The sequence below is a fragment of the Callithrix jacchus genome, chromosome 15 (genome assembly GCF_049354715.1).
Source record: "Callithrix jacchus isolate 240 chromosome 15, calJac240_pri, whole genome shotgun sequence".
NCBI lineage: Eukaryota > Metazoa > Chordata > Mammalia > Primates > Cebidae > Callithrix > Callithrix jacchus.
In genome coordinates this window covers 25,207,502-25,220,640 of record NC_133516.1, presented here as the reverse complement: position 1 = coordinate 25,220,640, position 13,139 = coordinate 25,207,502, and the positions used below count along the sequence as shown (strand labels likewise).

At 43.0% G+C, this 13,139-nt stretch overlaps 3 protein-coding genes across 11 annotated transcripts in view; 2 read left to right on the top strand and 1 right to left on the bottom strand.

Annotated features, from left to right (window-relative positions):
- The window catches only part of SENP5 (SUMO specific peptidase 5), a 62,573-nt gene extending 58,751 nt beyond the window's left edge, over positions 1-3,822 (top strand). For all 8 annotated transcript variants that reach the window (XM_008981456.4, XM_035274969.3, XM_002758224.5 and 5 more), the window contains one exon: positions 216-3,822. In XM_008981456.4, the coding sequence (XP_008979704.1) occupies positions 216-326 (111 nt within the window). In that variant the 3' untranslated portion in view covers positions 327-3,822. The remainder of the gene's footprint in view (positions 1-215) is intronic.
- Positions 3,823-4,534: 712 nt separating this feature from the next.
- On the bottom strand, positions 4,535-12,145 carry NCBP2 (nuclear cap binding protein subunit 2). Of its 2 annotated transcripts, none has more exons than XM_078350584.1 (4): positions 11,960-12,145; positions 8,423-8,604; positions 6,607-6,745; positions 4,535-6,206 (listed from the first exon to the last, which is right to left on the bottom strand). In XM_078350584.1, exons 2-4 carry the CDS (start codon positions 8,470-8,472, stop codon positions 6,135-6,137), a joined length of 261 nt encoding a protein of 86 aa, XP_078206710.1. In that variant the 5' UTR covers positions 8,473-8,604; positions 11,960-12,145; the 3' UTR covers positions 4,535-6,134. The 2 variants fall into 2 exon arrangements, with proteins under 2 accessions (XP_078206710.1, XP_002758268.3); XM_002758222.7 differs by having other exon boundaries at positions 12,016-12,145.
- Positions 12,146-12,260: 115 nt separating this feature from the next.
- NCBP2AS2 (NCBP2 antisense 2 (head to head)) lies at positions 12,261-13,122 on the top strand. Its single transcript, XM_008981457.5, has one exon. The coding sequence runs from the start codon at positions 12,306-12,308 to the stop codon at positions 12,603-12,605; it is 300 nt and encodes a 99-aa protein (XP_008979705.1). The 5' UTR covers positions 12,261-12,305; the 3' UTR covers positions 12,606-13,122.
- Positions 13,123-13,139: the final 17 nt, after the last annotated feature.

The window sequence follows — 13,139 nt, the reverse complement described above, 5'->3', positions numbered from 1 at the left end:
TATGAGAATCTAATACCTGATAATTCATCCTGAAACCAACTTCCTCCCCTCACCCCCACCAGTCTGTGGAAAAATTGCCTTCCATGAAACCAGTCCCAGGTGCCAAAAAGGTTGGGGACTTCTGCCTTAGACCCTATTAGGTCTGCATTTAGTAAAATATAACGGGCTGGCACACAGCTCCAAGTGCCACTTAAGTATTTCTGGGACCTTTGCAGTACTGCAAGTGCCTCGCCTTAGAGCAGCCTTTCCAGTTTTCACAAGAAGACATGCCCCGAGTGCGGAAGAGGATTTACAAGGAGCTATGTGAGTGCCGGCTCATGGACTGAAACTCAGCAGGGACTCTGGGAAGTCTGACCAAGTTGGAGCAGATGGTTTGTTACTTGAATCTCCAAACACTTAGTTGAATTTTTACAGATATTTCAGATCAGTGGTGTTGGGCCACTATTGTTACCTCAAATTTATTTTTTGCCCTTATTCTTTCTCCAGCTACCATGTACTATTGTTTAATGTTCAGTTTGGTTTCATTTTTAATTTTATGGATTCCGTGCGTCCCCCATATTTAATATTTATTATTCAAACGCATGCATATAGACAGAGCATGCAGTGAAGAGTATTAAAAAAAAAAGCTTAGTAGATTTGGTGCAGCTTTTGAAACTTAGTTAGATGTGAACTGAATACAGGTTTCCAATTTATTCCCAGAACCTAAAAATGCAAGATGTTTTTGATACAACATAACTCTGAGAATAGTAAGTGTTCCCTGGGGCATTAAGGGTAGCTAGGAGTGGTTTTGACAAATCCAGTCCTGTTTTGCTTTTACCAGTGGCACCTTTCACTGACTTCCCTCTCCAAGTGAGTCTTGGAGAGTGCAATTCATTCCTTTCGAAGGGTGAGATGGAAGTGGTCGTAAACTGACTGGTGTGTTCTGTTTCAGGAGGCACACTTGTAAGCACAGTGCCTCCTTTGGGAAGAGTAAATTAAGGTGTGAGAAAAAGACAGCAACTTCGGGGGCCAGTAAAAATGACAGATTTCAGTCGTGATTTTAAGAATTATAATACATGGTATACATCTTATAAAGGCTTTTGCTGGGATAGTGAATTCCCTGGATTTTTCTAGTTTTGACCTGTTCAAAAACTCTTATCCCATCAAACCTAGTAAAACAAGTAAGAATGCAGCTAGGAGTAAATTATAAGTTGTCATTTCCCTGTGTTGCCTCCCAATCGAAAGAAGTTAAGGTTTACCAAATCTATTTCTATTTTCAAGGGTATCTGAAATTTAAACATTCAAAATTGAAGACTGACTGACTTTAATCTTTTGCAAGTGGCTGGAGAGAAGAGGGAAGGTAGCAAAGGCAACTTACTCCCATGGGAGTGCAGCAACTGCTTCAGGTTTTTTTCTCCTGTCCCTTTAGTGATCTCAGTAACATGCAGGGCACATCTGGCTTCTGCATGACGAATGCTGACACTGGCGCAGTTGTTTTTTCTCCTTCTTTTGGTCGTCTTCTGAAGGAAGGTCTAAATGGCCTTGTCCATACATTTAGCTGCATTAGGATTAATGTCATACACCTTACATCTTTAATCCAGCCCTTTGTGACATTGGAAGGGAAAGCCGTATGTTAAACCTACCCAATTATCTTTTCTGAATCTGGGGAGGAAAAACAACCAGTGTATGTATGAGAAACTCAGAAGTTTGAATAGAAAAACACCAAGTAAATGGCAGAAGATACTCAAATTTATGCCTGGGTAGGTTTGGGATGTTGAAAAAGCTAAATTGTTTAATTTCACATGGCTGAGAAGGCTGATGCCAGCAATTGAGGACTGAGTCAGACCATGTTTACATGCAGGGTTCCCAACACCAGGGGTGACACTGGGAAGCAGCCCCAGCACTTTTCTCTCCTGAGTCCTCCAGACTCAAAATCCTTAATTTAAAACCAGGTCAGTGTTTCTTACTGTGTTTCAAGTTGTTACAAAGACTGAAAGTAGAGGCACTTTATGCTGTTATAGGTGGGGTTCTGTCAGCGTTAGGAAAAATGACAGTTTAAGGTGAGGAAGAGCTTTTCATGAGTTTTTCAAACATAATTATGCAAACATGAGATTTTTCAAAACATATGCCAGAAATTTGCCTCTAATTCTTTTTGGTGGGGGTGCAGTATACAAAGTAGCCAGTCACTGGGCCATTGATTCACAATGTCTTGTGCTTCTGAATGAGGAAGTATTTCAGTTCTTCATTGACAGAACCTGGCATGCAGAAGAGACAGAATTGTTCCTGTAAGAAAATCAACACCCAGAGCATGAGCTGCTGTTTCCTCCAGTCTGCAAAATGTGAGCTGTCCAAGTCCAGTGACTCTCACTTCCAGCTTAATGCTTCATAGGGCATCTTGAGGTGTGCCGCCAGCGTGGCTTAGACTAAATGTTGAGTTTGGTCTTTTTTCCCTGTTTTTTTTTTTTTTGAGACAGAGTCTCGCTGTCACCCAGGCTGGAGTGCAGTGGCATGATCTTGATCTCTAAATTAGGTATAAACCTCTGTTTAACTTAAGTCCTAGATCAGAATGTCCTTTTTTTCTGATGTTTACAGTAATTGCTTCCTTGGTTAATAAAGGTATTTTTGAAACACATTCTGGACTGTTGGTGAAAGAGGCAGATGTGGTTTTACTGGTACTAGTTTGGCACTGAACTGTTTGGGTGCCCACGAGGTAGGCAGACCTTATACCTTTTTTTTTTTTTTTTTGAGACAAGAGTCTCACTCTATTGCCCAGGCTGGAGTGCAGTGGCACAATCTCAGCTCACTACAACCTCGGTCTCCTGGGTTCAAGCAGTTCTCCTGCCTCAGCCTCCCGAGTAGCTGGGACTACAGACACACACTATCATGCCCAGCTAATTTTTGTATTTTTAGTAGAGACAGGGTTTCACCATGTTGGTCAGGCTGGTCTCAAATTCCTGACCTCAGGTGATCCACCTGCCTTACCTCCCAAAGTGCTGGGATTACAAGTGTGAGCCACTGTGCCCAGCCTAGACCTAATGCTTTTGAGGTTGAGTGCAGGCCTTGTGTTAACTAAAAGCTACTTTTGATGAGCCTTCAGCAAGCTGCCCAGTACTCTCCTCAGCAAACATACCAGGCTGTAGTTACTTCTTTACAGCAGTCTTTCCTTTTGTTAAATCCATAGCAATGAATATAGATTTAATTCAACTTTTAGTTAAGTTCTCTCAAGAATCCTAACCAACTTTCTGTTGGCCCCCTGAGAAGGGGAAAAGAAGTTGCTGCCAATAATCCCCAAACTGTTTTTGGCTTTGCATTCTCTTTTCTACCTAGCACTGGATCTGAGTAACACTGTCATCCTGGATTTATAGTTGGAAGAAAACAGTAACAGACCTAACTGGGACTCAGCCAGCACTGGTCTCATCTTAGCTGCCCTTTTTCTCTGCAGTTAGAGTTTACTGCTTCCCTGGGTTAGAAGTAATTGGGGGGTCTGGGCAGGTCAGACTCTTTGGGCAAGACAGTCTATTAATAGTGTGAAATAGAGATACTGATTTCTTGCTTTGCTTAGTTAAGAAACGGAATTAAATCAGCAGTTATAAAGCACATACTTTTGTTATGTGCTAGGCTCTGCCTCCTGGCCTGTAGATAATTAAGACGACCCAGGGAATACCATCAGAGAAGTGCTCATTGCATTTGGGTGTTACAAAAGCAGACCTTGACAGGCTGTTCACTTAACTGGTTGTTGGTCAGAAAAAATTTATTTAAAAAGATTATCATCATAAGAAATTGCAGTACTCAACCCTTCTAGCAAAATATTTTTTTGAAAAATAAACTAAATGCCTTTATAAACTTGTGTTCTCTTGTGTTGAAAAACATGTACTGTTTGGTAATTTTTTTCTTATGACATTCCAGTCGTGACAAGGGTCATTTAAGAACAGTGAGCAGTGCAGGCAGGCCCTAACCAGCTTACCCTGAAAGCAACAGCGCCATCTTGTTCCGTATTTTCGTCTACAACAGTAGTCACTAGCCATATGTGGCTACTGAGCATTTAAAATCAGGTTAGCTTGACTGAGAAATTGAAGGTTTAATTCTCATACTTCACTACCTATATTAATTGTGGTTCCCTAATCTTAGTGTACATGTTTGAATTTTCACTTTCTCTGATTAAAGTGAGAAATAAGTCAGATGCTATCCATGAGAAACAGAAAAGAGTGGTGCAGTAGAAACTCATATTTAGTGTTCTCAAGCCCAAGAAACATTAGATCCTCTTAATTCAGCCCCAATTTCCCTTCCCCTGCAATCATCCAGAGTATGTTTTCTGGAAACCTAAGCTATTCTACCATCAGTAGAGGTTGCCTGATACCTATTTTATCACTTTCACAACATCATCAGTGTTCTCTCTTCACATGCAGCCATTTATTTCCAACTGTCCAACAAAGTGGACATGCAAATTTCCACATTATTCATAGAATCCCCCTAGAACTCATTCATGTGTAGTCCAGAGTACAGGAGTTCCAGAACACATTCCTCTTTATAAGGCAGGAAACGGGAAGTGACAACGGTAAGTTTGTCCAACTTTATTGAAACCTGTTATATAGAAGGCAATTCAAATAAAACCACTGTCTCCTGTAGAAATAATGTGTTTTTTACTACAAAAGAATATAAAATACATTAGCTTAAACTACAGTATAAACAAATTTTTTAAATGAACAGTTTTTAAATGTTTGCAGAGTTTCTTCCTAAGCACTTTCAGGTTTCTGCACTCACTGTAACATGAGAGACGTTCACACTAAGGTACTTCAGCCCCAGCTTTCACAAACTACTGGAAGTTAGAAAGTACTCTGTTGCTGAGTGAAAAAAATTCACATTTTTTCATATCGGGGAAAATTATACTAGACTAACAGTTTTAAGTGAAAAATAACTCACATGTATTAGAGAAAAATCACCTCTTGCCTTACAAATACAAAATAAATTCCTTAGATTCCCCCCTTCTCTGTAGAGACCATCAGCTCACCATGAAGGTTTGAGCCTCATTAAGTACAATTTGAGGGAAAAAAAAAAACAGACTTCACCATGAGAAACGGCTAAAAGCAGCATCTCCTACAGGAACCTTCTGTGATTGTTTCTATTAAACATTCTAACTTCAACATCCTTTTTTAAACCCACTCCATTCCTAACATCACTGAAAATGAAGAGTAAATTTGATGGTCCTCATGTCAAAGCAGTGTTTTCACTGTCATTTGATATTTTATCCCATTTCCTACTGACAATGTCTCCCCTAACCCTGAAATTATTTAGAGGTTCTATGACAAACCCTTGCTTTTTAGCTTTAGGTATAACATTGACATCTTTGAAAAATTGTGTCAGTAAATACTCAAGTTCTGGCCTCATTTCCTGATGTGTAAAGCATGGAAGCAGGGCTGTCCTGTGTAGACTGCTTTTGCACCAACTATTTAGGAAGGTCCTTGTTCTCTAAGCTTGCCTTTAGAGATTAACATTCATCAAAAACAAATTCAGTTGTCAAATACCTGTTCCTAATTTAGTGCAAAGCCATACAACGTAGCACAACTCCATTTGTTGTTTTATGTTTTGCTTTGTTTGTAGAGAAGGGTATCTTGCTATGTTGCCAAGTCTGGTCTCAACTCCTGGCCTCAGCTATCCTTCCTTTCAGCCTCCTAAAGTGTTGGGATTACAGGTGTGAGCCACCATGCCTGGCCCCACCTCCATTTACTAGGCATTATCTCATGCAAACTTAAAATTAAAAAAATAATTCCAGGCCCCGATGTAGATCACAAACCTACTTAACACTCAATATAGTAAAAACAAATGTTTTAAATGGTTACTCATCTTCCTAAAAGAAGTATAGTGGTTTGGCTAAAGACTAATCAGCATTATAGATCCAGTCTGTTGTCAAAAGAACAGTTTCTGACCTGGTAACAAAATTGTTCTGATAATCTGACACATGGCCAAGATTCTCAGACAAGAATTAAAGGCCTTTTCTGTCCTTTAATAACTTTCAGAGGAAAATCAAGAAGAGGCTTTCAGCTCAGTAAAGACACTGATCAAAGCTTGGTAAAAATGGTCTTGTATGCAGATTTTAAGTTATGTTCTTCAACAAATTAGGCCAAAGGAGTGTTTTTCACTGATGGAGCTCTCACCACTCACTGGTTCTGTGCCAGTTTTCCATAGCCGCCTCTCCCAGCATCATAGTCCTGCCGATACTCATCCCGTACCTTTAATCAAAAGAACAGAGTTACAGTATAGAGAAGAATGGTAAAAAGTACACCTCCCACAAACATGTCAGTGAAACCTGTTCAGATGCCCAAATGTGAACATTTCAAGCAGGACATATGCACTTCAACTCATTTCAGTGCATTTTGCTTTCCTTATAGATATTCCTGCAGGTGGAACATATCCAGCCCCTAGCAAAATTCAAGAATGGATGCTTGTTAGAAATGTACAGGGTTTAAAAAAATCAATTTACCCAAACCACTGGGTGTTTTTACATCCACTTCAAGCCAAGATTATAGACACTAAGTTATTTATAAAAGAGTAAATACAAATTGCCAAAACACCTGTCATTGTGACTGGAATCCCAGGCAGTGGCTGAGCCCAGAGACCCTTCTTGCATACCTGGCCCCCAGATCGCCCGCGGCCATACTGCCTGCCCTCCTTAAAGCCTGCATCCCAGTCTGTGCGAATGATTCGGTCATCTAGACGAGTTCCATTTATGTACCGCATGGCATTTTCTGCATCTGCTCGTGAGTAATATCTTAAGTGTTAAGGAACACTAGCATTTTCCCAAGCATTTTTGGAAATGGGAGACAACATGTAAATGAAGCTGAGTTGTTAAAAAGTTTAAGAGCTAATCCAAGCAGCGGTAGTGCAAAGACAGTAATTCAGCTTGCACAGGCCTGTTTGCAATTGGTCTAGAAGCACATGGTCAAATGTGACACTTACCCACGGCTACACTGATCATTATTTCCTGGACATTCCTGTTGATAATTTTTGGTCTCATCATCTCCGTATTTTGGTTTGCAAAATATAAAATACATTCAGTGCAGGTTTAGACCACTGTACACTTTTTATCCAAGAAACAAATGCTATATGTTCAAGTTAGGTGCTACATATTCCAGAGCAGCCTTAATAAAGAGGTCACAGTGCACATGGAATCGCACTGCATTTCACTGAAGGAAAGACTCGAGGTATCAAGAAGGTAGTAGTTCCCAAACCTACTTAATCAGAGATCTCCATTTAATTGTCTATCTGGGAAGACCTGCAAGCAGGAAGACTTTTAATCCCAGACAATTAAGACAATAGTGTTCTCAATAAACCATCTGGAGGAACTAGTGGCTTTGATGTTAGCAGGCCAAAATAAAATCTCTTTTCATTCTAGCATTTGGGAAACCCGCATATCCCCAAGGCAACCCAGCATCTGGGAGAGAAGCCCTGCCTAGGTCCAGTGAATCAGCGTTCTTAATTATGAACAGAAATCCAGGGATTACCAGACACTTAAGGAAAATTTTCAACCAAAACAAACATAAAATCAGGGCACAGAAAAAAATTCAACAGAAACATTAGATTGTGTCTGCAAAACTTCTCAGAATATTAAACTGAATGAACAAAGCATAAAATATAGTAAAAAGAACATAGGATAAATCCAGGAGGTCCAATATTTAAAGAGTGTGAGTAAAGTAATGAATGAAATGATCACAAGTAAATAAAGTTTTGGTTTTTACCTATACAGTCAACTCATATACATCTACATAATGAAATACTATACAGCTATTTTCCTTCAAAATTTTTTTTCTTTAAAAATGGGGTTTTGCCCTGTCACCCAGGCTGGAACACCATCACAACTCACTGCAGCCTTGAACTCTTGGGCTCAAGTGATCCTGGGTCTACCTCAGCTTTCTGAGTAGCTAGCACTACAAATGTGAGCCATCAAACCCAGCTATACAGCTGTCTTTAAAACAGACCTACGTGTGCTGAAATGGAACAATAAAAAAATTTATTTAAAAAGAAAACCAGCACATGAAATACACTACTGCACACCCACAGGATTACTTTTTGAAAGACACCCAAGAAACTGGTAACTGACTGCTTCTAGGAAAGGGAATTAGGTGTTTAGAACAGAACAAGGTTTTTATATTTTCACTATGCTCTTTAGAATTTTTTTTAGATGAAGGGCAAATATTCTTGAAAAACTTTTTCTTAACCATAAAGCATGAATTTCAAGAGAATGTAAAGAGTAGCAGCTTTCATAGTATAAGAGCAGAGATAAATATGACAGAAGGCAGAAGGGAGACGAAGGAAAACGTAGGAACAAGTGCAGGGATGCTTATGAACCAACAGCCTCACTTTTTTTTTTTTTTTTTTTTCAAACAGGCAACCAACCACTCTCAGCTCTACTCTGGTTCAACAGCTACATTAAACACAGGAAGGATACTCCACAAAACAGAATCCACATGCTGTTTTCTTCATTTTATCCAGACCCATAATGATTTTCTTTATGTCACCACTTTTGCTGAAGAGTTCATAGATTTGTTCTTCAGTTGTGTAAAAAGAAAGATTTCCAACATATAACGTACAGCTTTTCTTGAGTAATTTTTCTTGTTCTTCATTGTCACCCTAGAATTTCAAATAGAAACAAAAGTTAAGCAACTTAAGAGCCTTGCTTAAATAGTATTTCTAAGCATGGTAAAAAATATTCATTAATTCTGATTTGGAAATCAAATTCTCTCATCCCAATCTACCACAAATCCCTTGCCCAAAAAAAGGGGGGATTGTTCACATAATCTGTGAAGCACTTATGGAAAATCCAGACTCTTAATAGAGAGACAGTCTCAAAAGTTACACCGCAAACAACAAAATAACTTCTACACCAGACTCTCACAAGTGGCTTGCCTTTTCCATGTACACACCATATCCTCAGCACTGCATCCTTTAAACCCAAGTTTAAACTCTGGACCTTGACCTAATATATGAGAAAGGGCCCTTTTATCCTCTACAGTGAAAAGTAAGTGGATTTTCAGATAGAGTTCCTCTTTTAATGCACCTATAGAAACTGTTCAAAGCAATAACGTGGATGCTTTACATGCTCATATATTTTTCTGAGTTTAGGAAAAAATGTAGTGATCAGTAAAAAAAAACCAAAACATCTCATTTTCCTACTGGGCTTCCAAATTGGGATGAAAGGATGAAGCCAGAGACAAGAATATAACTGGGCTTCAACCAGCACAACTGACAAATCCCTGGATCCAAAATGGCTCATCGAGGTCGGGCACGGTGGCTCACATCTGTAATCCCAGTACTTTGGGAGGTGGAGGAGGGTGGATTGCCTGAGGTCAGGACTTCAAGACCAGCCTGGCCAACATGGTGATGCCCCATCTCTACTAAAAATACAAAAAAAATTAGCTGGGCATGGTGGTGGGCACCTGTAATCCCAGCTACTTGGGAGGCTGAGGCAGGAGAATTGCTTAAACCTGGGAGGTGGAGGCTGCAATGAGCCGAGATGGCGCCATTGCACTCCAGCCTGGGCCTCAGAAGCAAAACTCCATCTCAAAAAAAAAAAAAAAAAAATCCACAGAACAATAGTCATTCTATGTTAAAATGAGGTTTCTAGAACTATGAGACATTAGACAAAGTAAATTCCTGTCATTTTACTGCTGTCACTGATTTGTTAACATGGATGGGGCATCTTCTTTTTCTACTTTCCTCACACATAAGTAAGGTCCAAATAAATAGCCTACAGTTTAAGATAACTACGGTACAAGTACTTAACTATATGAATATGGATTCCATTCACAGAATGCTAGAAATTCCACATGACAGTATGGTATTATTATCTAAATAAAGCTCTAGGTTTTAGACTGAAGAGATGAATAATAGACAAAGTCAAAAGTTTTCAGTTTTCATTTTACATTGAAGTTAAAAATGGTTAGGATGTGGAATTGTCTGAAGTAATAGCTGTAAAAGTGGTAGAAGTGCAAATCATGCCTGGCACTAAAGCATCTAAAAACCTGACCAGCCGGGATCAGTGGTTCATATCTGTAATCCCAACACTTTGGGAAGCCCAGGCAGGTAGATTGCTTGAGTCCCCGAGTTTGAGACTAGCCTGAACACTGCAGGGAGACCTGTCTCTACAAAAAGCCATATGTAGTGGTGCGAACCTGTGGTCCCAGCTTCTCCAGAGGCTGAGGTGGGAGGATCACTTGGGCTTAGGATGCTGAGGCTGCAGAATCGTGATTGTGCCACTGCACTTCAGCCGAAGCAATAGAGCTAGTCTCTGTCTCAAAAAATAAATAAGTCTTGTTTTATTTGAGACATACTCTCACTCTGTCGCCCAGGCTGGAATGCATAAATAATAATAAATCATTTTAAGACATAGTCTCATTCTGTCACCCAGGCTGGAGTGCAGTGGCATGATCTCAACTCACTGCAACCGCCTTCTGGGTTCCAAGCGACTCTCCTGCCCCAGCCTCCCAAGTAGCCAGGATTACAGGCAACCGCCACCATGCCCAGCTAATTTTTGTATTTTTAGTAGAGATGGGGTTTCACCATCTTGGCCGGGCTGGTCTTGAACTCCTGACCTCGTTATCCACCTGTCCTGGCCTCCCAAAGTGCTGGGATTACACGTGTGCGCCACCGTGTCGTGCCCGTCCTTAAAAATTTTTTTTTTTTGAGATGGAGTCTCGCTGTGTTGCCCAAGCTGGAGTGCAGTGGCGCGATCTCAGGTCACTGCAACCTCCGCCTCCTGGGTTCAAGCATTCTCCTTTCAGCCTCCGGAGTAGCTGGGACTACAGGCGCGCCCCACCACGCCCAGCTAATTTTTTGTATTTTGAGTAGAGACGGGGTTTCATCATGTTGGCCAGGATGATCTCGATCTGTTGACGTCATGATCTGGCCACCTCTGACTCCCCAAGTTCTGGGATTACAGGCGTGAGCCACCATGCTCGGCTGAATAAATTTAAGAGCTTCCCCAATTTGCTGTCAAACAAAATTTCCTTTTCCCTACTTTAGTAACACATTTCACACATTCTCCACACCTACCCTCTGCTATGTACAGCCCTTCATTTCCCAGTCACATGGGGATTCCCCCCGCTTTTCTGAATCTTCACTACTTCTGTCTTAACTCACTTCTGCTTAGATTCTGATTACTTCCCTCCATTTATAATCCATACTACGGGGAATTATGAGCTCGTCGAGTGCAAAAATCTGTCTTCCCTCTCCCTCTAGGGTTTAGTACAAGGCTTTAGCAACAGCACTCAATAAACATTTACTAAATAACTGGGTTAAAGAGTCCCGCTAGCCCCAACCGTATTCCATCCCTGCCTTTGTTGATACTGAAAAGCCTACTCTGAATATCTGCAGCCTCCCCCTTTTTCACAAAATATAGTGATACAGTATTCGATATAGTTGGGACTAAAAATTTCCCTCTTCTGAAATGCAGCAACTCTCCCATCTTTACACCCTCAACGTGCCCAGCTTGACGGGTCCACCTCCTACTCCGAAGGTTCCCCGAGGGCGGAGTGAGGACTCCACTCGTGTCTCCCACGCACCGCGTACAGTTTCCGTAGGACCACCCTCCCAGTGAGGGGGCCCGAATCGCGGAAAGGCACTGCTTCGCTGATTTAAAAAACAAAGTAAAAAGCCCCGTGTCTGCATCAGGAAGGCGCCTCTACAGACTCAGGGAGTTAGGACACCCCTCCCCCTTGTTACGTAGTCACCTTCCCGAGGCAAACCGTGGAAACGGGAGCCACTACTACTACCACTCAAACCTCTCGGCGCTGGCCGGGGTACCGGGAGTGCCTGCTAGGGAACGGGAAAGCGAGCCTCAAATTCTCAATCTTCCAGAGAAAGTGGCTTCATCGATATCCAAACGCCCTTGCAGCACCCATTCCCTGCCTCCCCAGCAGGCACCGAGGCCCCACTTGGCGTTTGGGGACTCCAGCATAATGGGATGCAACACGAGACAAGAGCAAACCGTTTCTCAGCGTTCTGGCCCAGGGCCTTCCCCTCTCGCGGCCGGGCCTCCCTCACCCGGAAGTGCTGGTCCCGGTACTGGCTCAGCTCCACGTAGGAGTCGCTGCGCAGCGCCTTCAGGAGGCCACCCGACATAGCGCAGAGAAGCGGACGAGGATGCGACAACTCCCGACACGAGGCGGCGACTGCCGTGGCGGAAGCGGAGACGGGCGGAGACGCGCATCTTATTGGACCCAATCCGGGCGACAGTATCGTCATCAAGCTGCGCGAGCACAAAAGGCGTCGGGTCGGGCCCGCGGAGCAGAAGGTAAGGGCGGCGCGCTGCGGTTTTCGGGCGCCGGGAGAGGATGGTGCTCCGACGGCTGCTGGCCGCCTTGCTGCACAGCCCGCAGCTAGTGGATCGTCTGTCGGAGTCGTGGCCTATCCGACGTGCGGCGCAGCTCACAGCCTTCGCACTGCTCCAGGCCCAGCTGCGGGGCCAAGACGCGGCCCGCCGCCTGCGGGACCTCGCGGCTGGGCCCGCGGGCTCCCTGGGCCGCCGCGTTGAGCGATTCAAAGACGCTTTCACCCAGGAGCTACGCCGCGGCCTCCGGGGCCGCTCAGGGCCACCACCAGGTAGCCAGAGGGGCCCGGGCGCAAACATTTAAGCCTGGGCTGCGCGGGGCTGAGGCCGCTTCTGGGCTCTATTCTGGCCTCGGCGTTGAGGGGTCATTCCGGGCACTGCGCACGGCCTCGAATCCTGACTCCGATTTTTGGCCTGCGGATATCCCACTCAGAAGAGCCTAGGCCAGACCGCCGTCTCCGTTGAAGTCTTGTGATTTGACAAGGCACAGTGTGGAGAAAGACCCCGAAGCCTAACAGAGGTGAAGATGGGCTGGGTCCAGTCACAGCACCTATGGAGAGCCACCGGCCGAAGCCACAGAGCCTTTCCTCTGCAAATGGGATTGAAACTCTTGACAGATGCTGCTGAATCTGCACGGGTATAGCAGGACACTTAATTCCAGGGACGATATGGATAAAAAGACCACCCTACAGCTGCCAAAATCCTTTGATTAAATGTGTGAGCTGATTAATAGGCATGAGTGTGATACTTCTCAGGCAAGATGGATGAAGAATACTGGGGACTGTAGGCCTATGGTAATAATAAACACATACTTTATGAAATGAGTATTTATTCTGTG

Excerpts from the sequence above, each read along its gene's own strand:
- NCBP2 (XM_002758222.7), bottom strand. The coding sequence starts at position 12,093 with ATGTCGGGTGGCCTCCTGAAGGCGCTGCGCAGCGACTCCTACGTGGAG. Across the intron at positions 8,605-12,015 it reads ACCGGGACCAGCACTTCCGG|GGTGACAATGAAGAACAAGA; the intron begins GTGAGGGAGGCC and ends TTGAAATTCTAG. Across the intron at positions 6,746-8,422 it reads TGTGGATTCTGTTTTGTGGA|ATATTACTCACGAGCAGATG; the intron begins GTATCCTTCCTG and ends TTAACACTTAAG.
- NCBP2AS2 (XM_008981457.5), top strand. The coding sequence starts at position 12,306 with ATGGTGCTCCGACGGCTGCTGGCCGCCTTGCTGCACAGCCCGCAGCTA.